Source organism: Pyrgilauda ruficollis, unplaced genomic scaffold, assembly GCF_017590135.1.
Source record: "Pyrgilauda ruficollis isolate IOZ18807 unplaced genomic scaffold, ASM1759013v1 scaffold51, whole genome shotgun sequence".
In the NCBI taxonomy this organism is placed as follows: Eukaryota; Metazoa; Chordata; class Aves; order Passeriformes; family Passeridae; genus Pyrgilauda; species Pyrgilauda ruficollis.
In genome coordinates, this window is record NW_024526711.1 from 4,217,040 (window position 1) to 4,242,498 (window position 25,459).

The window sequence follows — 25,459 nt, forward strand, 5'->3', positions numbered from 1 at the left end:
CGCCGTCCGGGAGCGCAGCGAGGCTCTCCCGGTGGCTTGGAGCGCTGGGACCCCGCGCGTGTGGGGCTGCGTTTGCCGCGCCCTTGGCCTCCCCTGCTCTCTGCTCCCCGGAGGGCCGTCTGCCGCTGCTGCCGCAGGACTCGCCTGCCCGCGAGCCCTTTAAATCTGGTTCAGGGAGGCGGCCGAGGGCGGGCGGTGACGGACGCGGCAGCGGGTGGCCCCGGCTCGGGCGGCAGGAGCGTTACGCCCCCGGCGGCAGCCGCTCGCGGAGGCCGAGCGCGGCTGTCGGGCGGTAACGATGTCCCTGCAGGGGTTTGGCAGTGCGATCGCCGGCAGCAGCAGCCGCCGGGATTAAACCTTGGGCTTCCCGGGAGCACCGCCGCAGCAGCGCGGAACGACGCCAGGTGAGCGCGTGTGTCGTGCGGCACAGCCCCGGGCAGCCTCCGACGGCCGCAGCCCGGGCCTATGTGACCAGCGATTGCCATGAGCTCCGGGCCGGGGCAGGCGGGAGGCTCCCGGCTCGTCCCGCCGGGAGCAGCGCGCGATTTCCCGCGCTCGGGGCCCGGCCGGTATGGGGCCCGCGGCCGGGAAGGGGCGAGGGGGCGGGGCCACGGCGGAGGGGGTGGGGCGCGGTCGCCGCGCGCGCCTCACTTTGGCGCCAACTGCTCGGGGCTGGGGGCGTGGTTCGCTGACGTCACGGCGGCGGATGCGCCGTGCGGCTGCGGCCGTTGGCTGGTCCGGCGCTGGCCCCGCCCCCCGCGCCCGGCCTGCGGCACCGCGGCGGCGGCGGCCGGTGAGCGCTGCCGGCCCTGCGCGTCCCGCCGCGCCCACCGCACCGCACGGTGCAGCACGGCCTGCCCTGCCCTGCCCTGCCCTGCCCTGCCCGCCCCGCGGGGCGTGCTCCTGCTCTGACCCCCGAGAGGTGCCGAGCTCTCCGCCGCGGCAGGAATTGGGGCGGGCGGGAGCCCCTTCCCGCGTGTGCAGGGAGGGCGAGGGCTGAGGAGCGAGCGCGGAACAGCCGCTGCCTCCCAACCGGCTGGGGCTGCTCAGCGCTGCTGCGTGCCCGTGCCTTCCCCCTGCCAGCCCCCAGCCCAGGGCTGGTGTGACTGGGGCTGTCAGACAACGGGAACTGGCTTTTAAATGGCCAGTAGGGAAGAAATCAGAATTATCGAATCAGATTGTTTTAATTGGGTAAGCTGCACGTTCAGATAACCTGTTCATAGAATGCAGTGCTGATTTTCATGCCAAAATTTCTTTGTAGGATCAATAAATGACAGACACCTTCAGGATGCTTATTCAAGTAACAGATCATTTCTTACGTTTCTTGAAAGCCGATTTTGTTACCTTGATCCAAGCGTTTTCTTATTCTAGCGCTGGATTTTATTGAAGAACAAGGTAGCTCAGGTGTCATTTATGTACTTCAAGATGATGCTGCTTTATGTTGCTGTTCTGAAATTGTCAATTAATTGTTTCCCTTTGCTCTGCTATTTCACTCGTAGATGGGGAAGCCATAGGGAGTTTGTATCATGGCAGCGGATGAGGATGGACTGGGACTGTATGATATCCGCTACAGTGGTAAGAAGTGTTAGATTACTTTGTGGCTCGTGGGGAATTAATGACAGCAGTCTTATGCAAATAAATAGGTCCAGAAATAACTTGGAAAACAAATCTGAAGTTGTGACAAATAGTGATGAGCTTCAAATGTCATTAAATGGTTGTGGCACAACAACATGCAAGCCCTATCCCATTAGTAAGTTTGTATTTAAAACCATACCTGTGTACTTTGGATTTCTGGAATGTTTTGAAGGGGTCTGGAACTGGTTTCTCCCCTGTCTTTCACAGTGTATAGTTTAACCTTTAGCTGTATCTTAATGAAGCTTGCCTTTGAGCAGGTAGGGGCACTGCTCCTTTGTTTGCTGTTTGTAAGAGCCAATGTGCTGTCAACTGCCACAGTACCCATAATCAAGGTACTCTTTATTTCCAGCTCCACAGTTGGTTGATTTAACACATATTTGGGAGATTCCCAGCCTCAGAAGGACTGTAGATATTGATGTTTTTCTTTATAGAAATAATATTTGTTGCAGAAGTGGAGAAGTTCACATAGAGGAGACAAGAGTGATAAGAGGTATTGCAAAAAGACATGAAGAGAGACTGAGGAGATTAAGATTAAAATACATTTACAGAACCAGTTAGTGTGTTAGTAGATGGCAATACTAAAGCAAATTGTTGGTATTATTATACAGACTGCTACAATACTTTGTCTTTAGCAAGAAGTCTTTCTTTTAACAGTAGTGGTTTTATCATAGCAGATCTTTTATTTTTGTTTTTGAGTTGTATAAGCTTTGTATTTAGTGTATTCTAGAAGACAGTTTCAAAGTTAGATCAAGTTTACTTATCATTTTAAAATCTATTTGCTATATAGTTGGCTTTATGCACAGTTCTTGTAGTATTTACAAACTGAACTTACAAGACTGTCTTTGCTCCCTGGTGACTGATCTTTTCTCCACAATAGCAGTAGTTTCCTGGACAAAATTCCCCTTTTACTGGTCTCTACTATTACTTCTACTATTTTCTACTGGTATAGGATCACAGCTGCACTTACTTTATGGGAAAGGTAGAGTTTGCAGTTTACTAAATTATTACTTTGGCCTTTTTTTTGTCATTGCTTTAGCTGAAGCTTCCCCCTTCAGGGAAGGAGATGAGAGCTCCGTGGATATTTATGATGGCTTGGACAGCAGTTTGTCGGTTTCTGGTAGGTTAATTGGGTCTCACTGCTTGGCTTGGAACATTACAGAGTCTCTGCTTCCTAGGCTGATTTTAAGTAAAACAATATTTAAAGTTTACATTTAGCTGGTGCAACTTATGCTTCACAAGCAACTTGTTTAAATTCAAGACATATTAGGCTGTGTAAATGCAGCAGAGAATTCTTAAATCTATTAGCTGAATGAATGAAAGACAGTTTTTCTCTGATATTAGCTATTGGAAGATATTTTAACAAGTAAAGGGGTGCAGGAGACCTTGATAGTAGGGCATTTTGCCTTGGAAAAAACACCTCTATTTTGTGTTTTTGTAAGCTTCAGGATGAGATCTAGCAGTCACTGATGACTCAATCCCCATTGAGAAAGCCAAAACATACTTTCAGTGTGATACAGTAAATTCAGGGTAGCCTTTAAACCTTTTGTTACTGTCCAAATAATTTGACATGCTGTTGCAGCATATTCCACACACAGCACGTGCTGAAGTGCAGACAGCCAGGATACACAAAGTATCACCATTCCATTTCAGAAGGCTCTAAGCTTTTGCCAATACAGAGTAGCACCATACCTCAGCTGAAGGCATCAGGCATCTGCCCATACAGAGTGACATCCTATCACTTCAGAAAGTTCCAAGCATCTGCCTTTCTTGTTCCTTAGCCCAACCTTTTATACCCCTGATTGTTCATGCACCGCACCTGCGTGCCCTCTGTTCCCTTTGGTGGTTGCTCAGTGCACCTGGGCACTCCATCCAGGTCTCATTCCCTTCAGTGCTGCTCACCTGCTTCTCACAGCTGCGGCCCACGGGGGATGAGGCTCAGTCACAGCCCCACTCCCAATTACCGCAAACTGTGTGCCTACAACATGCTAATGTACATTAATTTCCTCTTTTAACTTCTTTAAAAGCGAGAAGTAAAGGGATCCAGCACATGTTCTTTTTTGTGAGTCTTAGAGTACCATGTAATGAAATGCTGTTTCTAGTGTTTAAGGAATTATTTCTCTCCTGATATTACTGCTGTAAGACCATTGAATTTTTATGAAGAACTGTCCTATATCCTGTGGACATAAAGCATCTATATATCTTTTTCTCATTTCGCATTTTGTATTTCTTAAGTTCATATTTCTTATATGGAGATGCATTGTGTAGTGTATATTGAAGATGCAAGGAGGAATAGCAATGCAGTGAAAACATTTTATATAGTCTAGTTTTGAATGACATTGGTTTTTTAAATTTGAAGAGATGGCTGGTGAGATCTTTGCTCTGTACAGATACGATATAATTTCTACATCTTCTTGCATTGTGTTAATAATACTTTTTGCATTATGGTGTTGTCCACAGGATGGAAGCACAGCTTTGACAGCTGACTTCATTTATTTTTCTGCAAATGCATCTGTATTTCAGGGGAGTCATAAGCCAGGTCCTGTCAGTTAAGTGTATTTGGTGAACAGGGCACCCAGGCTGATTTGAGGAAAAAGCACTGTAATTAAATATTTTGAGTGTTTGACTGTTGGCTTGTCAGTTGGTTTTGATTGTTTGGGGTTTTTTGGTTTCACTTTCATTTCACTTACAGATGGCTATTTCAAGAATTCTCTATGCCTTATTGCAACGTGGTATGACATGAGCATGTAATAATTATTTTGTGTGTTGTTACCTTGTAAGTACAAGAAGTAAAACCAAAATGCACACACAGTATAGAAGAGTGTACACAATGCAACATGGTTACAAAAATACCTTTTTCCTCATGTAATTGCCTTTCTTTATATAGACAATTTTGCTCCAAATACTACACCATCTAGAAGCAGCTTAAACTTATTTGATGAGATATTAATTGAAGAAGGCACCGCAAAGAAAGCGTCCTATGACGAGGTATGTATTAATATGGAAAAAAAAACAACTTCTGGTGTTTGGTGGGGGGGGTTGTTCCTAATTTCCTTGTGTGAAAAGTAGAGTACAGAAAATGTTGTCAGCATGCTCACATTGTAGGAAAAATAGGCTCTTTTTAAATAAGTAAAACCAAGAGTGTGCTAATAAACTCTTAGAACAACAAGTTCATCTGAACAAGTGAATCTGTCACTCTGTGATGTTACCTGTTCCCATTTCTCATCATTTGCATGCCGTTCATTTATCAGCTGTGTTATGGGAAAATGTATTGTGGTTTCCCTGTAGTCAAGGATCTGGTTAGACATCTGATACAAAGCCAGTTTTGACATTTCTCCCAACAGGCTTTACCAGAGTAAAGCAGATAAATCCCTGACCTATCTTAGGTGTCATTAAATTCTGTCCTTGAGACTGAAGGTGGCCATGCAGTGGATAGCTGCTTCTAGTAAATCAAGACAGCACTCACTCACGTAGCATCACTAATCCTGGCCTGTAAGACACATTGAAATGGCATGAAAGGGACAGGCACCAACAGATGTTACAGAATAAGTAGGTGTGAAACCTCCAGGACTCTACTGAGTGATGAAAATATCACTTTGCAAGTTTGAAAGTTGTTGACTGTTTATTTGAAGGGAACTTGTCCTTTTTCTTGTGAAAACTTTGTCACTGTCTACCTCTAAAGAAGAGCTCATGCCAAATTTATTTTACTTAACTTTGTGGTCTCAGCAGGATAGTGTCCTTTGCAGTCTATTTTTGCAGTCCAAGTTTGTTGTAGTAACTTTTTGTTGTGTTTTTCCTTACCTGTTTTGTCTTACATGAGATCTGTCAAGAGAGTCCCCATCTATTTAGCTCTCAGAACTCCTGCTCCTTGGTGGTTGTGTCTCTAATTTCACAATAATAGGGCTTCCTGTTATTCTTAACCTGTTACTGTGAGGCAAGCAGTCATAGATCTCTTATCGGAGTGTTTGTGGTGTTTTAGAGACCTGCATAGCAATTGGAGCATATTGAAGCCTTTTGTTTTAATATGGCTTTCATATGTTCCTTTGGGGGGAAAAACAGAGGTTTGTAATATACATTAGTGTGTTAACTAAGTATAGATCTAGAGAAGTAACTCTTCTGTATAATTAAGTCCACTTCTGTGCTGTAAATTCTTCTCTCTTTGACAGTTGCAGGCAGAATATGGAAAATGTCAGCAGCAAATTAAAGAATTGATGAAGAAATTTAAAGAAATACAGGCCCAGGTATTGTAGTTTAAAGGGAAATATTTTCAAGATCATGCAAAGTAAATTGAATATTGCTTTGAGAAAGCAATTTCATATGCTTTCCAGACTTGACCCATTGCATGGATGGTTTGTAAAGCATCCCTGTGGATGTTAGGGGCTTGGTCTGCCTAGGATGGTTGGTGGGGATAGCCTACTAACAAGATCAGTAGGTAAAATAATATTTCACAATGTTGTGTGCAGTAAGACTTTATTTGGTTAAAAGCTATCTTTTGTCTTCCTGATTAGAAAGTAAACATGTCAAATGAATAGTTATCAGAAAGGTATCCAGTACTCTTGTTTTTTTAATGCAGCAGGGACAGGGCTGTAAAGGCACCTGAGCTGTCATCAGAACTGGAAGCAGAGGTCTGTGTTGCTTTGAGCACAGTGCCATTCTGATAAGTCTGAACTGCTCTTCAGCTTCAGCTGGTGTTCCCTGGCTGTGCCATGCTGTAGAGCTGGATTACTTGGGGCAATTCTGCTCCACTGCATATTGCACGTAACTCCCAAAGGTTCCAAGGTCTGCAGTGGTGAGCGGCTGCTGCCCTGTGACACTTCTGTATTGTTCTCTGCAAAACTTCTCTGCCTTTCTGAGCAGGCTTTGCTGAGGACAATTACCAAGAGAAGGGACTATTTCTAGGGTTGACAGGGTTCTAGAATATCATACCTAGAAATGTTAGAATCGTAAAGTGCCCAAAGTTGGTTTTGATACCTTAAAAGAAATACAATTATCCTCTTTCTCTGAAAGTGCTTGAGAGCTACATCTCTCATTTGATACAGTGACCCAGAAAGAAATAAATGAGTAAAAGAATGAAGCCAAGAGGTGGATTATCATTTTTTAGCTCACTTGTTTTATAGCATATTTCAGTTTTACTAAATTGTATGCTTGAAATGTTTGAAGCACAAACAGAAGCATAAATATGAGTAATGTTACAAAAAAAAAAAAAATACTTTTTTGGATCTCAGTAATTCTGATTTCTTTGAAAGAGTTTATATGTGTTTTACTGTTACTTTGCCAATGTGGGGACACTTTTCTAGTGGTTGTCTTGCACTGTTTCTCATTACATGGTTGGATATCCAAGCTAATTTTTGGTTTTTTCCTCTCCCTCTCTCTGTTGCTGTCTGCTATATATATATTTAAAATAGAATATCATTCTACAGAATGAGAACCAGGCTCTCAAAAAGAATATTTCAGCCCTTATAAAAACAGCAAGAGTAGAAATTAACCGTAAGGATGAAGAAATCAGTCATCTGCATCAAAGGTACAAATAGACAGTAGAACTGAAAGCATGCTTGTGGTCTGATCATGTTTATATACTTGTTTGAAATTTTTGTGTGCATTTCAAGTAAAATTAATGCAAAAGTACTTAGTAAATTTTTGTGTAGTTTAGCACCAGTACAGTCAGAGGAAATACAGATCTCCTTTGCCTGATGAGTCTTGAGTTTCTTTTTAGAAACCAAGGAATCCAAACGGAGTCCAAATTCATTTACGTGAATTTTTGTTTGTTTGTAACCCACTATTCCTTGTGGGTTATCTGACCATCTTGCATGTTTGAAAGCATTATCTTACTAGTTTTGAAGCTGAATTGTGTCTGTTTTATGAATTGCATAAATTTATGAATTTATGAACATGAGTTACATGGCACTTCTCAGACAGCAACTGAGAAGAAATAGATTATATAATGTTTTCCTGGCAAGATATGAAATCCCTGTCTGCAGTGGTGGGGGATAAAAACTAGAGAATTCTTGGTTATTTCTGTGTACTACTAGTGTTACTGGAAGGAGTTGAAAAGAGTGAAGTATGGATGGGAGAGTAGCTGACAGTAAAGGTTAAAAGAGCCATGTAAAACCAGAGCAGGGGTTTGAAATTCAGGACACCAATTTGTCAGAAGGTTATCTCCTTGTCACTTGGGTCACACATTGTTGGTTTGTTTCTCTTTTGTTTTGACCATTTGATATTTTCCTGCACCAAAACACGTTGTAAAGAAGGTTCCTTTGAGGTTCCTGTGCTAAAGGCTGTGTGCATATAAACTATGCAGGTTTCTTTGCTAAATACAGATAATTACTGGGCACAATCTGATGGAGATCAAGAGGTTTGACATGTGTAATTCAACTCATCAGGTTTCACACAACAGCTGTCATTTTCACACCTTTGAGTGCAGTATTCTGAATTTTAAGTTAAACTCTTTGAAAAACACTTTTTTGTTTTAAATATTTTACCATTTTATATACTTTACAATCTCCTATATCGTCTGATGGTGGTAAAAGTTTGTGAACAAGGTATTTGATCTAGAAATTTTGGAAGCATCCATCATGGAAGATTGTGGGGAAATTGGCGCCTTGAGATCTTAGAAACATGCCTTGTCTGCTGCGTGGTTTATAGTAAATTAGCTTTTCTTAAGCAATACATCTATGTGTAAAGATTATTTCAAAGTTAGTATCTCTCAAGGAATTGTTAGTAGGAATTGTTTGTTTATCTCAAAAAACACCCTGCAACTATAAAATCAAAAATCAAAACAAACACAGCTTGGATACAATTACATTAATCACACATGTATACCCTTTCTAATTGGTTTTTTTAAACTATTTTTAATACGATGACTTCTCAGCAGTAGCATATGGCCTTGATGAGGCCGGGTTATTGTGATATACTTTTTGTTTTCTGGAGCTTGCAACAACACCTAAATTTAGTTTATTTTGTAGTTTATTATTGCTTATTGATGTTTTTTAAATTATTATTTAAAATCACTAGTGCTGTTTTTTGGGGGGTTTTTTTTGTTTTTTTTTGTCCCTGGGGCAGAACTCTTTATTGCTAGACAATGAAATACCAATTTGAATCACTGAAATTGTTAATGAGGCTCAATACAGTATTTTTTTTTACAAATCTTGATTTTTCTTTAGATTCATTTATTTTGGAAAAGATGTATATCAGTTACATTTTTTTGTTCTGTGCTGATGAAAATTGTTAAATGTCTTTTTATATCACCCTTTTTTTGAACTTGAAATTGAAAGTGTTAACAATTTTTACAGAAATGTGGATTCATTGTAGTTCAGCTATAGTTACGTTTAAATAAATTTTAAAATAACTTTTTTGTTTGTTTGTTTTTATAAACAGGCTGTCGGAATTCCCCAACCATCGAAGTGCTTTCACCAGAACATACCTTCCAGGATCAACTAAAACAAAAGATTCCAAATTCAGACCTTCTGATTTTGGTGACAACATGAAGGTGGAGCATAGAATGAAGAATGACTGTTCAAAAGATGCATACCACAGTTACTCCTCTCACAGCACGGACAGTGGGAAGTGTGGCTCTGAGAAAAGGAACACTCCACTTTTGCCAAGGTACCCTCCTGAAGAGCTCTGCAGTGATGGTACTCACACGTGTGCCCTGAGCTATGACCATACCTCCAACAAGGATAGCAGAAAGGAAAGAAAGGAAAGCAAAAGTAACGAACAGCACAGCAGGGGAAATGTCAGCAAATACAAAAGAGAAGTACATCAGAGCACTGGAAATGATGGGGACTGTGAGGAGGGGAATTTGGATCCTCAGCAGAAGCTGAAAGCCCCCTCAGAGAAGGCTAGTAAAAATGAATTGCAACAAAAAAGTCAGAGTATGAAACTCAAGTGCAGTCCAAGTGTGGAAAGAAGAGTAGAAAAGGGTGTTTCTTCCTGGGAGAAACAGACAGCTGGTAAAGACAGATTTCAAACAAGAGGTGAATTGTATGCTGATGAGAGATTACAAAATGTATTAAAAAAGGACAGTAAAACACATGATAAAGGTGAAAAACATGCTGGCCAAAAAAATAAATCAAATGAGAAGCTGCAAGAGCAAGCAAGGAGACCTAGCAGAGGAAGCAGTCCGCACTCCAAGAATGAACATTCAAAGAGTCTTCATGAATCACATAAATGTCGTGTAGAAGAGTCTAGAAAAGTAAAACACACTGACTGCAAGAGAGACAGGGGAACAGATGATCATAGCTCTCGAGAAGGAAGGACTTCACCTTCTAATTCCAACAGCAGGGAGCATAAATATGCACGCTTGAAGGAAAGTAGCAGCAGACATGAATGGGAAACAGCACATTCCAAATCAGAAAGACACAGAACTGAAGAAAAAAGGAAAAGGGAAAGGGAGGATCAGGATGAAAATAGACATTTTAGAAATGAAAAAAAAGTTGCAAAAGAATTTTATCACCAGTCTGTAAAAGACTCCAAGAAAGGTACACATGTTACAAAAAGTGAGAGAAACAAATCCTCTAAGCTGGAAGAAACATCCAGAGTAGCAGACACCTTAAAAGATAAGGTACCCAAAACTAAAAGTAATCACACTGGGCCAAAAAGCAAAGACTTAAAACTTAGCTTTATGGAAAAGCTAAATTTAACTCTTTCTCCTAATAAGAAGCAATGTCCCTCTGCAATGGATAGACTTAAAGCACCTTCCCAAAAGGCCACTGAGGAGGGAGGTACAGAGCTCACACTGCAAGCAGAACTCTTAGATTCTGCCCACCCTGTAGACTGTGGTTCCACAGGGCACTGTCATTCAGCAGTGCAGGTTCTGGACACTGCAGCTCCGAGCAGCATGGAACCAGCACTGCCTGTTCCTGTCAGTTCTGAAAATGGAGCCTTGAACGTAGCAGCAGCAGATCCAGCACAGGCTGAAGCATTGCCTGCAGTCATAGCTGATGAACCAAGCTCGGAAACCTTAGCAGAAGAAGAAGGGGGTCAGGTACAGCCCCAAGCCTTGCCAGAAGCAGCAAAGGTGCTGGTTCCTCATGAGATGGAGACTGAAACACCTTCAGAAGCAGCAGAGGCTTGTAATCCAGCTGAATTGAAAGCCTCAGTAAAACCAGCAGCAATGGCAGGTCTGAACCACTCTGAATGTTTGCCCCTGGAGGTGACAGGGAGTGTGGCAGAATGTGAAGAGCTGCCTGTGACAGAGGGTGAGATGCAGGATGATTACGTACCAGCAGCAGAAGTGGCAGGACCTGAACCAGCAAGTGCAAGTAAGGGAGACCTTCTAGAGTCAGCAGCAGAGAAGAAAGAGGAAGGTAAAATATGGCTGGCTGCTGACATAGAAAGCTCTGCAGATCAAAGTGGCTCTCAAAATGTTGTCTTAGACGACTCGGAAGCCAGAAGTTCTGGTGGCCTGGAGTCCTCTGATATTGCTGATGATAGCAGTGAAACAAAACCAGACTCTTTAATGGAAGTAGTTAGGGATGATGATCATCTGGCTGCAGAAAATGTTGGCTATTCCACTGAGGAAAAGAGTATCTGTGAAGTTAATACGAGTTCATCTCATTCACTGGACAGAACTAGGATAAGTGATAAGGATGAACCACTAGTTGACCAGAATACTTGTGATCTGGGGCCAGGCCTAACTGATAACAGTACTGCAACAGCATCTTCTCTCAGTGGTGGGATGTGTCCTGTAACTAAAGAGAGAGAAGCTAACCCAGTTTCTGTAGATGATGACAGCTCAATACTGAGCATTGATCTCAATCACTTGAGGTATATTCCAAAGGCTATCAGCCCACTGAACAGTCCAGTACGTCCCTTGGCTAAAGCACTGAAGATGGAAAGTCCCTGTAAAGGCCTTGTGAAGACTTACAACAAAGGTATTTGTATGTGTATAATTTATTTTCTGCATAAAACTTAGAAGATCCTCTCAAGAAAAGGAGAGCGGAAATTACTTCTAACTGCTTTCTGAAAAATACAAATTGTGTTTTCTTAAGCTGTGTATGTCCCAGGGGTCCTTTTTGTTAGTGGTGACAGCATTTAATGTTTCAGCCAGGATTCTAGCCATTTGAATATTAGTGCTCTAAAACTGGAGTTGGTCACTATTGACAGAAGACTGGTTGAAATAAGAGTTTTGTATTAACTTAATGAAAAAAATACATACATGTTTCTTAATTGTGGCTAGTTTTGCATAGATCTCTGTAGGTTTTCTTTGAAATTGTGGAAGTTATGTAGGATTATATTCTTTCCAGTATTTGTAAATTTAAGTCTTCCTTGTAATGTCCTGCTGAAGTCAAAAAAACAAATTCTTGGAAGTTTAGATTTCATACTAGAGAAGTAGCATTGAAATCTGGTTCTTATGTTTCGGAGCATAACTCTGTACAGGATTACTAAAACATTGAGTCATTTGTTCTCAATTTGTTTCAGTTTTGAAATTGTTAAAAGAAAAGCCAACTATTGTGTGTAAATGTTAGTTCATAATGATGTGAGAGTTATAATTTAGCTGGTACAGTAATCAGAAAACTTGTTAAAGTAAATAGAAAGAAATTTGGAACTGATGAAAACTGCTATATTTTTGTCTTTCCAATTGATGTATTTGTGAGATAGTTCACATATGTTTGGTGAAATGTTGAGGCCCCTTAAAGCTCAAAATTTGCTCAAAATAAAGCTTGATTTGCCCTTTAAAGCTCAAAGAAGTATATTAAACTAGCAGCTGCTGAAGCAAACTACCCAAACTCGTTATAGCTCAGGCTTCCTGAGTTCAAACAGTTCTAAATAATCAGTTTACAGAAAAGAATCTTGCACATTTTTCTGAAAATACCTGTTTAAAATTGCATTCTTTGCGGTGATTAGCAAACTGTTTTCTTTTTACAGATTTAATGCCTGAAAGTGCTGTTGTCATCTCTCCCTCAAAGAACTTGTCAAAGGAAGTAAACAAAGAAAATCAAAAGCCAGTTAGCATGTCTGATGAACACTTAGAGATGGAGTCTCGGCTGAGTATCTCTTCAGATGAAATAGAAGAAGGTGAAATCATAAGTAGTGATGAAGATAAAGAAAGATCTAAACCAGAGAGAGGCTCTGAAAATACAAAAAAGTCAAGACCAAAAGCTTCTTCTGAGACACGAAATTTGACCAGCAGCCCGCAGAATCAAAATAGCAAAACTGTCCACTGCAATGAAGACAATGGAAAATTTGTTTCTGTGCAAGTAAGTGCACAAAAGAACAGAGAGAGGCATAAAAATCAGACCTTCAAATCTTCAAAGAATATGAAGAAAAACAAAACAGTGAGCATTGCTTGTCTTGAAAAAATAGTTCATGTTATTGTTGAACCTTCAAATATACAAGAAATCATGCAGATGCTCAGAGCTGTACGAAAACAGATGAGGAAAAGTTATATGAAGTTCAAAGTACACTTCCCAGTTCAGCATTTTCACAGGATTATAGAATCTGGGATCATAAATTTTACAGCATTAATAAGATACTTGAACTTTTCCAAGATGTGTGCATTAGGTGATACATTAAAATTGAATATCTGTGATATTATAGAGTCAAAACTTAAACAAGTTAAAAAGAATGCAATTGTGGACCGTCTTTTTGACCAGCAAGTATCAGATATGAAAAAACAGTTGTGGAAATTTGTAGATGAACAGCTTGATTACTTATTTGAAAAGATAAGGAGAATTATAATAAAGCTATGTCATGTGGAAAATGAGGATGAGGAAGGGAAGTTTGAAAGACCTGGAAAGCAAAACCACAACATCAGTCATAAAAATGATCTGGAGAGATCTAGAAAAAAGTCCCTGAAAGAAGGTTCTCAAAAGCCTGAAGAATATATTTCAAAACAAACTGTGGATTATGAAAAATCTAACTGTCACCATGAGAAAAATAAGACAGGTGCACCAAAAACTGCCTTTACAAAATGTCTTAATTCCATTGATAACACAAGAAATTCCCAAACAAAAGTTCACCTCTCTAAAGAAAATAATTTACAAAACACTCTTACTCCACTGAAGGGTGTTAAATATGAGAAGGAAGGACTCCAGCTGTCCAGAGATGCTAACAAGTCTGATCTTAGTTATGAGCTTCTCACAGAACAACAAGCATCCAGTCTTACATTTAATCTAGTAAGTGATGCTCAAATGGGTGAAATTTTCAAAAGCTTATTACAAGGTTCTGATCTCTTAGAAAAAAATGGTGGCAGTATCAACAGAAATGACTGTGAATTCAGGACTCCAGAAAAACATTTTTTCGACAGTCATAAATGCAGGGATAATACTGCTGAACTGGAGCAAGACATCATTCCAAAGGAGACCTGCATGGATTGTAAACTGGATGAGGATATTAGTTGGACTATTGTTTCACCTGTAAGAGCTTCCTCATTAGCATCTAGGCCTCAGATGCCTGTTGATCCAGATGTGCTGGATGAGAGCTGTATGTTTGAGGTTTCCACAAACTCAGCTTCGTGCAAAGAAGATGAATGCAATTTACAGAAGAATAAATCATGTATTTCTTCTATCCTCCTTGAAGATTTGGCTGTTTCCTTAACGATTCCATCACCGTTGAAATCAGATGCTCACCTCAGCTTCCTAAAACCTGAGAATAATTCTAGTTCAGCTCCAGAGGGTGTTGTTAGTGCGCATTACAGCGAAGATGCACTTCTTGGAGAGGAGGATGCCACTGAACAAGACATTCATTTGGCTTTAGAATCTGATAACTCAAGCAGTAAATCGAGTTGTTCATCGTCGTGGGCAAGTCGGCCTGTTGCTCCCGGTTTTCAGTGTCGCCCCAGCCTACCAATGCAAGCAGTAATCATGGAGAAGTCCAATGATCATTTTATTGTAAAAATTCGGAGGGCAGTGCCATCTCCTTCATCAGCACCTGATCAGATGGCTCCAGTGAAGGAGGTACAAGCATCCTCAGCCAAGAGTGGAAAAGGAGAAATGAGAACTGGGGGAAAAGAAAAGGACAGCCAGAGTGCCACTGTGAAAGAAACTGTCAAACCAGATCTGGTTAAGATGAATCACTTACCTCACGTCAGCACTGAAGGAGACCAGAATCCTACCTTAGCTCAGCCTCTGCAGGAGTCACGCTGTAGTATTGGAAAGGAAGAAACTACTGGCTCACTTGTAACCTGTAGAAAATCTTCAGACAAAGAGAGCCATGACACTGAAAGCCCAGATAAAGGCCCTGAGCAATCTGAGGCACAGAAATTGCAAGTGTCTGAAAACATAAATGAAATGCATGTTAGATCTCAAGATTCTTTTCCTGCTGGATGCAGTATGAAGTCATGCACAACTGATGGTATTGTTAGTGGAACTTCGTGTCATACAGTGGAATCCAGAGCAGATAACGGGACTCGGGAAACTTCAACAGGAAACTCAGAAGTCAGTGATAAAAAGGAAGAACTGGAAGAGTGCTTTGATGCATCTGTAGACCTAACAGAAGAGCTTTCTAATGAGGCTGTAGCAGGTGAATGTGATCTTGAAACAAAACCCAGTTCAAAGACTAGTGGAGGGTGTCAGATAAGTATAGATGATAAAACTAACAAAAAAAGGAAAAAAGAGACTGTCAAAGAGAATTCCAATTCAAAAAGGCAACGAAAAGGAACTGAATCAGCAGGTGAGGGGAGTGATGAAGGTAATGTCAGGACTGAAGATAGAAATTCATCACCCAAGCAATGTTCCAGTAAGAAGAATGACCAGCAGAATAAAGACTCTTCTCCCTTGGCTTCATCTCCATCATCACCTAGCCTCTATGCCAAAAACATCATTAAAAAGAAAGGAGAAGTAGTAGTTTCCTGGACAAGGTAATTTCTGATTTGATCTGCTTGATTACTTTGGGTGTTTTTAAAACTATCTGAAACATTGAAAAGAGGGAAGAAAAGGGTATTTAGCTCATGACCAAAGTTATTTGGTAGCTCTTCACCCTTCTCTAAAAAGGGGAATGGGAGCCTCCTTTTATCAATGCAGGATTGCTGTAGGAGTTTGATGTCCATCTCTTATCCACATCTCCCAAAGCAGGACTCCTTTTGGCTTTTGTTTTGAAAACTTATGTGCTGAGGTAACAGGACCTGCTCTATGTACTTATTATCTCCCCTGCTCGGTTTATTTTTTCTGTCCAAAAATTCCAGCCAGGCTTGGGTAGGGGATGAAGGTCCTTGATGTTCCTACAAGGCATTGGTGACTGTGAAGAACAGCTAAAGACTTCCCCCTCTGAGGGAAGGCATGAGAGCGAGCAGTTTTCTGGTTTATACAGATTGAGCTGTTCAATATGTGTAAATGTACCAATCAACCATTCAACTCAATATATTCTGATTTGCAGGATGTGGGTGACAAATGAGATGGCTGTACGTGTCAATAATACAAGCAAAATTATTGTGGTGTATTCTTGGTTTTAGGAAACTATAGTTGGAAGGTTTGCTGTTCTTGCTATAACTTGATACAATGAACACTTTATAAAGGGGCTTCTAAAATTTTCGGGGCAGACTTTCCTAAACTATAGTTCAGATATAGTAAGTTTCTAGGTAGCATTTTAAAAGAAAATCAGTTCCTTTACAGAAAAAAGACAGCAAAAGCTAATGTGTTTTTTAATGTGCAAATCAATAAGGTAGAAAGAGACTTACAGTTTTCTGTATGAATATGACCAGGTTTTCAGTTTTGCAGTTTTTGTTTATCTTTTAACTTTTGTTTATATTTTTTTAAAAATACATTTCTTGAAATGATTAGTTATTACATTTTTCCTTGAAATTGAAGAAAATAAATATAATTTGTTGAAGTATGGTAGGTTTCAGCCCAATAAAATTGCTGTCTGTACACATTTTGCCTAAATTCATTGATGAGACAAACAGGAAATTGGTGATGCACTTCAGAATAGACTCCTGTTTTTTTTATTCTCATGTGAGCCGTAGATGTGCTCTGAGTATGTTTGTTACATTAAGCCACTTAGAGAAGTCAAACGTCAGTGGGCCTTAGGTGAAAGCTGCTGTTCAGCCATACAGACTGAGGCTGGAACCGCTGACCTCTGTTGAGTTTGAGTTCCTTTCAATTCAAGTTTAAATATCTGGCTTAGAAGTTTAAAATTCTTTGGCTTTGGTTTGGGGCTAGCTCTATTCTAACAATCCAACTCTTCCTAGCAGGGGAATGTAAATTCCACTACCACTTGTTCATACTGACTGTTACTCTGTGCTGGTAGAGGAAAAGATCCTTCACAAATCTGTTCCTGCTGTTTGAACTCATGTTCTGCAGTTTGGAAATACTCTGAATTTTATATATACCTGTATGTATTATTTTGTTTGTATACCTGTACACAACTATATATATTAATGTTTTAAAAATGCATTTTTGCTGTAGAAATGATGACCGAGAAATTCTACTGGAATGTCAGAGAAAAGGACCATCAAGCAAAACCTTTGTTTCCTTGGCCACTAGGCTGAACAAAAGCCCAAATCAGGTAGGTGATGATGATTCTTGTATATATTACCAGCAGCATTCCTACATTTACAATTACAGTTGAACAAAAATCTTCGGAGATCTTCTGCAAATCTGTAGTTTTCTTTTCCTCATGTCTTTTTTGAGAGATTCCTGAAAAAAATAATCTTAGATTCTTCCAGCAGTTACTTCTTAAAAATACACATAGGGGTATTATGGGGATTCCCAAGTACCTGTTTGGCTGGTACATTGGAACTGCTCCACTCATAATCCAGGTACAACAGGATTGTTCTGTTGTTGTATTAGCACTTAGATAAAGAAAGACAATTTTGAGAGGCCTGAAGTCTTTGGACACCTCTAACAAATTAGAAAAAGATTCAGTTAAAGCTGAGAAAAAGTAACATGGTCATGCAGAAAGGACATTTTTAATGAAGGCGTTTCTATTTTTCCTTTCACGTTTTAATGTAAAAGTTTCAAAGGATGCAGATACCAAATTAATGTAGAATATTCCCAGAGGTTTGCATCTAACTGTATACTTGAGTTGAATTGCTCTCTTAATATGTATTGTGCAAATCTAGAAAGGGAGAAACACATTTGACTTCATTAGGAAATCCTGCATGATTGGGATTTGGATTTTAGGATATCGTGTTGTATGGTTGTAAAGTTTTTGTGGGGTTTAGAAGCTGTTGGGATGGCTGGTTAGATAAAATAATGTTATCTGTGCATTCATGCCTCTCTTCCCAGTTAGTTTGGTGGATGATCAATATGCTATAGCAATATATATACAGCAATAAAAAGTAGTAGCTTAGAGCTGAATGAGGTCACTACTTCAGCTGTAGCTATGTTCAGCAAAAAGGCCTTTTACTCGGATCTACAGACCAGTTATGTAAAATCCCTGACAGGCAGATTGTTCCATGATGAGCAAAAAATACCTGAAGCAAGAGGGTAGGAAATAACCAATAAATGGTGCTTTTTGTGGAGTACAAAATAAGCTTTTGTCTTTACATTTGCATCTTACTCATAGTTATGTGTGGCAAATTGGAAGGCTAATTGGCTTTGAAGCCTTCATTTTTTCTTCCTTCTTATAGGGAAACCTGTGTTAAACCTGTGTTGGCTCTAGCTGTCTTTGATTAACCTGGAAGCTATTTCAAATGTGAAAGGTATAGGAAGACTTCCTCAATCCAGTTAATTTGTTAATGGTGCTACTAAAATTTCTTGGAAGCAAATAGTGGTGGTCTTAAAAAAAACCTCAATGTCAGGTCAGTCTGTCTTGGTAGATATGGAAGTCGGGAGCCTTAATGATATGTCTTTCTTTTCTTGTCCTCTCTTAGGTTTCAGAAAGATTCAAGCAGTTAGTGAAACTGTTCAAGAAATCCAAGTGCAAGTAGACTCAAACCATGGTCACAGGGCTCAGCTGTTACCTGCAGAGATGGACTGGAGCCACTGCATTCATATGGTGGGATTATGGGGAGGTATCCAAGTCAGAATACCGAGCTTGGTGAATCCAGTGCGCTGTTAGTATTTACTTGTCTGACTTTCCTCTGAACTCCTTTAACAGAGTAATGCAGAGGGAGCTTCACAAACCAAATGACTAGGAAAGAAAGGGCTTTGACACTGCACGTGGGGCAGTATCATTTCAAGGGGGTTATCCCCTATTAGTTAAAGGTGTTCTGTGGGTGGAGACAGGGGCAAGAGTGGGAGTGATGGCTCTTGCTTCACTTGTTGGAAGTTCTGTGTGTGCTGTTGTCAAACTGTGATCTTAAAAAGTAAGAGTGCTTTGGAATCCAGTTGGTAGATAATCCTGGAAAATGACAGGTAGGTCATCTTGGTGACTGTGGAACATATTTTAAGAAGTGAGGTCTTTTTCTTTTAAAATAAGGGAGGGCAGTGATAGCGATGATTCCAAAAGTTGCTTATCTAGTAATTGAATTCTATTGCTCAGGAAGAGGTGGATCTTGCAGCTTGTTCTTAACAACCATTTGTGACAATTGTTTACTTACTAGAGATGTAAATCTAACAGAATCTCTTTTCAGAACAGTCAGTGTGCAGGGTGGCGTAAATTTACTTTACATGGAAGCTCCTCTGCAAAGGCCGTTATCCATTATGTTTTTCTCTTCCAAATTATATCTGGAAAAGGTATTTTGTTTAGGTCTTCAACATAATAAACGTTCTGTTTTGTTAAAAAAAATTAAATGAGAAGTGATTTTCTTTTAAAAATTAATTTAGAAACAGACCTTTACAGTTTCATAAAATGTGACTTCGTAGTTACTAACCAGAAGCAAAACTTTTCAATAAAAACAAGCAGTTTTCAAAAGCTTGTCAACTTGGCATGTTTTGACAGCAATTGCATCTATCTTTACAAATTGTTTAGTGCATTAGAAATTCATTATGTTCTATTTTAAAAAAATCTGTTATAACTGTTTCCAGTTTTACTAGAACATAGCTAAAGTGTGTGTGTGTATATATATTTACACACACATCTCATACATACTGCTGTTTATCCCAAATTTCTAAAAAGGTTTTGTTTTTTCTTCTCTCTGAGAAACATCCCTGGAAGTTGCAAGGGGTTTTGTTTAATCAATTCATTAATTTTTGAGGTTTTATTTTCTACAGAGGATTGGAATTACTGTAGTCTTTATTCAGTCAGAGCATCTGCTGAATACGGTTAGATTTCATTTAATAGCCCTCACCTAAGTGCATTGCCTTTCAACTTGGATTGAATTGGCTCTTTTTCAGAGTCCAGTGACCATTTCTTCAATGTCAGCATGTTTTTTGTTCCTTCTCCAACTAATGGGACAGACTTCTCTTTCTAATAAACCATCAGATAATTTGTCAGTGATGTTGTCACTGACCCCTTTGGAGTATTGTACATGTGACCTATGGAATGGATTGTCATGCTGCCAAACAGTGCATTGTCCTTGTTTTAGGCAGTGCTCTGGAAAGTGTTACAAGGAACAACTTGAGAGGGTGGTGATGTCAGTACTGGCAGTCTTCCATCTTTTGTGCTTGTTTCTGAAATGTTTGCTTTCAATTATCAAATCCCACCTTCCATGCTTTGCTGTCAGTGCCTGGTAATGTCAGTGGGGGATCGGTGCTTGTTCTTAGCAAATGTTTGTGACAATTGTTAATTTGTTGGAGATTTAAATCTGACTAAAACTGTTTTCAGAATAGTCAGTTTGCAGAGAAGTGTTCATGTGTGTGGAAGAATCAAACTCTCTTAAGAGTATTCTTTTATCCATATGCTTACAGATTAACATGTGCACAGTACTGAAGGCACTGAGGGAAGTCACTTCTCTCCACTTAAGTGCTTCCTCTCTGTGCCAAAAAAGGCAGGCAGTATATTATTACAAAGTTGTTTATTCCTTATCTGTGTTTACTTACTTTCATACCTGTATAGGTGAAGGGTTTGTCTGTTTTGAATTTGACTTGGATTCCTTTTTTGTAAAGTGTGAAACTTGGTTCATGTTCTCTCTATTGTATCTATGTGTACAGGTTCCTATGTGGTCATGTAAAATATCTGATGTTTGTATATATATAAATATATGTATAAAAATAGAAAGAGCTTTGTTTAGCCAAAGATGATTTTTTTAAGTATATAAAACTACAGGTTTATTTTGTATAAACTGAATAGTTTGCTTACTGTAAGAGCAATACAAAAAATAAAACTCTGAAACTCACACACATGTTCTTGTTGAACAAAGGTTGGCTTGGAGTGGTTTTGTACCATTGTTTGTAATTTATTTCTCCAGCAAGAATTTTGATACGTATATGCCAAATGTACTGTATGTAATTCTACAGTCTACTTTGTGAAACCTCAGGTAAATCAAAATATTTCTAGAACTGTTGGTTAATGGCTTGACAGCTACACATGCTGTGAAGCAGCATTAAAATTTACTTCTCTTAGTTTGTATAAGTGAGTAGCTATGTTGATGTTCTGGCCAATAAACATGGAAGTTGTCAGCTGCTGCTGTGCTGTAATCACTGCTCTGAGTACATACTGCTTGTTTCTTGGTGAATGTGACTGGAAATTGGAGAGTTTCACAAACCACATAAAACCCTTAAGCCACTTAAGAAACAGGACCTACAACTTCAGTCTTTTTTCTGGAAACATGGGGTTATTGTTGAGTGGAATATTACAAAGGAGAAGACCATTTTGTGTCCAAGACCTTTCACTGGAAGAGTGTAGCTGGTGGTTCTCTGAGATTCTTACTCCCAACTTGCTACTGAAGGATAGGTCTACTTCTATCCAACACACATATTTTTACAGAATTCTGTTTAATGGATGTGAGTATTCAAAAAATTTCCAGAGTTTAAATTCAGGGAGTGGGGTTCATGGAGATGTGCGTGATAGTGAAATCATGGGGCATTGGGCATTGAATTTTGAGGCAAAGTCTAGTGGCAGCTAAAGGTGTACATACGACAGTTGTCTTAACACAGGACACTTGTCTTAGATGTCAATACAGCAACACATAGCTATTCCCATTAAGGCTTTCCTCTCATTGTATTCACTCTAAAACCAGATGCAGAATAATCTTTAGCAATTTGTATTTATGAAGGGAAGCAGCAGTAATAAAGGATGCTGAGGAACATTCATAAGGATTTCTTAGAATAATCTGTGAAATCAGTTGGGGTGTTTCAGAGCTGAATTGGCTTTGCTAGGAAAGATGGATAAAGTTTCAGGGGTGGCTGTTTGGTTCCTGTGAAAGGTAACCTGCTCTGGAAGGAGAGAGTTAGTACCAGTAGTAACAGTAATATTTGTCTGTAGTAAAATGTAAAAAAGTTCAAGTGAAGTGACTTTTTAAATAAGCCATGGTATTTCTAGACAGTGAGTATACCAGACCAGATTAGTGGTTTAGGCTAAAGCTAAAATTCTGTAGTCTCATCTTTGCATTTTGTTATGCCCATACCAGTATTGCTTTGGCTGCAGCCTGTTGTCCAGCTCACTGTTCACATCCAATTTGTGATGGGTTTGGTGAGATTGCAGAAAGCATGTGCACTTCGAAGTGGTTTTGACCCTGTACTGGTAGCTTTGTTGTGATGTCAGATTTGTGAAGTATTTGTACAAGGACATGCTGCTGTCTGTGTTATAGGAAGATTACTATTAGCTCCCACATGTATCTTCTGTTTTTGAAATGTGTGAGTCCCTGACATGAATATCAAAACCTGCAATGCTATGAAAAGTTTATTTTGATCTAATGCTAGAAGAACTTACTTTGTACTAGCTGGCACTTCTAACTTAGAATCAAAAGATATCCTGAGTTGGAAGGAGCCTACAAGGATCTGCTTTCCAGCCTCTCATTCCTGAGTCTACACCTACATCCAGGATCACCCCTTCCCAGGTGGAGAATCCTGCTGTCACACACAAGACAGAATAAATGCCCCATACTGGATTTGGATACTGGGGTTTATTGAATAACCACCAGGACCAGACCTTTCACCCTCCTTGGCTGTGATCAGCTCCTGCCCCAGCACTGTGCTCCTTGGGTCTCTGCTTCCCAGCAGGGAGGTCACTCCTGGTCCAGGAAGCTCAGGCATGAAGATGTGCTGATTCCCACTGTGCTGCTTCTCGCAGTTGCCTATTCCAGTCACCACTGGCCAAGGTCCCATCTCTGATCTGCAGGATATATTCCCTCCCACCACATCCACACACAGCCTGCTGTCAATTCACACTGTAGGCTGATTCTGTCTGTGGCAGGAGCTTACAGCAAGGGGTCCTGAGGCACCACAGATGCTTGCTTCTCTCCAAATGCAAACACCACCATCCCTGTGCCCTCACCCTGCTTCCCCTTCATGCACAATTAATTATGTGGTCCATTAACAATCTTGTATGAGCAGTCCTTTAACAATATTAATTATCCTGCTGCTAAAAGCAGAAATGCAAAAAATTGTCCCTGAACAGCCCACTGTCACCTGCCCTGTCCCCTGAGAAAACCAAAACCTTAAACCAGGTTGCTCTGAGGGCAGAGAGGAGTAGGCAACCTGTGGTTCTGGACCTGCCAAGGGGCAGGTGAGATGGGACAGAAATGTGCTGGGCCCAGAATGATCTGCTGCTGCAGTGAACAACTCTGACAGGATGGACACGTCATAGGTGCTGCAGCTCTTGTTCTTTTCTCAAGTTTTCACAGCCAGCAGAGGTGAAGAGGGTGCTCCTGAGAAACACCTGTGGAAGCTGCTGGAAGTGTCAGGTCAACAGCATCTGATGAGGCAGCACAGAGAGTTGATGGTCTGAGCTGAAGCAGCAAGGAAAAGCTTTAGGGACTTGGTGACCAGATTTGGAAAGAAGAGACATGAAAATAAAATGGCAATGGCAGGTATGTGAGAGTTTATGGATAAGAAAGGCCTGTGGAGGTCTGTGTGGTTTGGATGAATATTAATGCATCTCTTGGGGATGAGAATTGTAGTCCTACTGCCCCTAAGGCTTTTGTTTGTAATGTTGCATAAACCATACATCTGCTGTGTTAGGCTGAGGCTAGAGGAGAGCTTCTGCAGCCACCTCGTCTGCTGCAGGGCAGGGCTTTGAAGGCTTATTCAAACAGGAATTTCAGGGAGACATGTACAGAGAGAAGAGAGAGAGAGAAGGATGCAATGGTACATAAATCAGAGATCATTCCAAAGAAGAGGTGAGGCTACTGTCATTTGAGAACTGGCCACTGGTTTGTAGGAGTATCTTCAGGGAGAGGAGTCTGAAATAAAAATCATACGTGTGTCTTATAAAATGGAAGAAAAGGGCCAGAAGTTCCACAACAAGAGAGGAAAAAATGAGTATTTTGTATTTCCATAAAATTTAGGCCTGGGTATGGGCAGGAGTAGGGAGTAGAAGATCTCAGAATCAGCAACTCAGTTCTGGTGGCTCCAGTTTCTCACAAAATACCATTTTGACAGCTCGCCTTCCTTTTTTAAACCTTGTCTCTCACAGATCTGGGCTTGAGGGCGGCTATTCAACCCAGTTGATGAAGGGTTACTGTGCTGAACACCTGTGTTTCTAAATTAAGACTCAAGTCTTAGTTCCTGTGGCCTCCATTTTCAAAGGCTCAGTCTAACACATCCCAAATTAACTCACCAGGCAACAGAGTATGAAATCGGACATGACCGATCGATCCTTGAGCATTGATTCAAAGCTAAACTAATGGAATGTAAAGAAAATGTAAGACTCTATTGCACTGTAAAGGCTGCCTATTTAGCCATTTTACAAAATAAAATTCCATTTGGGAGCTGGGTGGAGGTGTAAAGTTCGAAGAACTGACTAAAACAAGACATAGGGACTTCACAAAATGCTGCCATACAGATTAAGCCTTGGGGGAATGGCTTTATTAGACGCCACTGACTAAAATAATTGCATGATAATTTTGGCTAGGGGCACCATCCTATCATCCATCCTATCATCCATCGTATCATCTGATGATTTTTAAACTGTGCATGAATAGTTTCAACAGAGTGATCTTGGCATCCAGCTGCATAGAAGTGAGAGGCCCGTTCAGTGTACCACATCTATGCTTGGGCTCTTGGGGAAAAGAAAAAAAAGGAAAAAAAAGAAGATGTCCTAGGACTCTCAAAGAGAGATCTCTGAGAAATAACAGCAAGCAGTTCTGCATGCTCCTTCTGCAATGCTCTAAGAGACTAACCAAGGGCTTTCTCCTAAGGTAAGTGGCAGAAAAATACTTCCTAGGGCAGTTTGGAGCAGGCAGGTGCCTGTCAGGCTTGAAGCAATGCAAATTAAAACCATGAATATTTGCATTTTAACATTTAGCATCTTAACATTTAACTTCTGACAAGAAATTTAAAGTTTAATGCTGCTATGTCATACCTCAACTGATGTAAACATGGCATGAATGTAACATAGAAGTGATTTGAGTAGTGGCAAATGATAAGATGATTTTTAAAGAAGTAACAAAATCAAAAAATAAAGGAACTTCCTTCAAGAGAAATTATGGAATTCCTTCTGGTTCTAACTGATTACATGCATGAATTTTAATTGTTTGAAATAACCATACAAAAATACTTGGGCAGAGACACAAAGCTAGATGGTATAATGAGAAATGTCTCGGGTATGTAATTTCTATACTGAAAATGGTATATTTCTATTCTACAATGCTAGTAGTATAGAATAGCCTGTACTACTAGCATTTTTAGTCTACTGGTAAACTGGAAATAATGATATAATTGATATTTAAGATTACTCTCTTACAGTAAACTGAAATTACTCTGTCAGAACTCAGTTAAGACCAGGGAAGGGGACAGAAATGGAAAAATTAGAAGCACGTTGCTATGACAAGGTTGTGAAGTAGTTTGGGCTGATTTCTTAGAAACAGTGGCTTTTGTGGCTCTAAACTAACTTCTTTATTTTATACACAGTATTCACTGTGTCATTACTCATACTGCAAGTTCTACCAGAGCAGAGCTGAGGGGAA

The 25,459-nt window shown here is 40.2% G+C and overlaps 2 protein-coding genes across 2 annotated transcripts in view; both read left to right on the top strand.

Moving 5' to 3' along the window:
• Window positions 1–20,728, top strand: CASP8AP2 (caspase 8 associated protein 2). Its single transcript, XM_041480354.1, has 10 exons — window positions 1–404; window positions 1,500–1,575; window positions 2,672–2,752; window positions 4,520–4,620; window positions 5,799–5,873; window positions 7,038–7,153; window positions 9,007–11,504; window positions 12,499–15,430; window positions 16,974–17,073; window positions 18,383–20,728. The coding sequence occupies exons 2-10, from the start codon at window positions 1,527–1,529 to the stop codon at window positions 18,437–18,439; spliced, it is 6,009 nt and encodes a 2,002-aa protein (XP_041336288.1). The 5' UTR covers window positions 1–404; window positions 1,500–1,526; the 3' UTR covers window positions 18,440–20,728.
• The window catches only part of GJA10 (gap junction protein alpha 10), a 9,860-nt gene continuing 3,530 nt past the window's right edge, over window positions 19,130–25,459 (top strand). Inside the window, exon 1 of the mRNA XM_041480358.1 lies at window positions 19,130–19,142. The gene's annotated coding sequence lies outside the window, so the exon portion shown is untranslated. The remainder of the gene's footprint in view (window positions 19,143–25,459) is intronic.

Excerpts from the sequence above, each read along its gene's own strand:
- CASP8AP2 (XM_041480354.1), top strand. The coding sequence starts at position 1,527 with ATGGCAGCGGATGAGGATGGACTGGGACTGTATGATATCCGCTACAGT. Across the intron at positions 1,576-2,671 it reads GTATGATATCCGCTACAGTG|CTGAAGCTTCCCCCTTCAGG; the intron begins GTAAGAAGTGTT and ends TCATTGCTTTAG. Across the intron at positions 11,505-12,498 it reads TGTGAAGACTTACAACAAAG|ATTTAATGCCTGAAAGTGCT; the intron begins GTATTTGTATGT and ends TTCTTTTTACAG.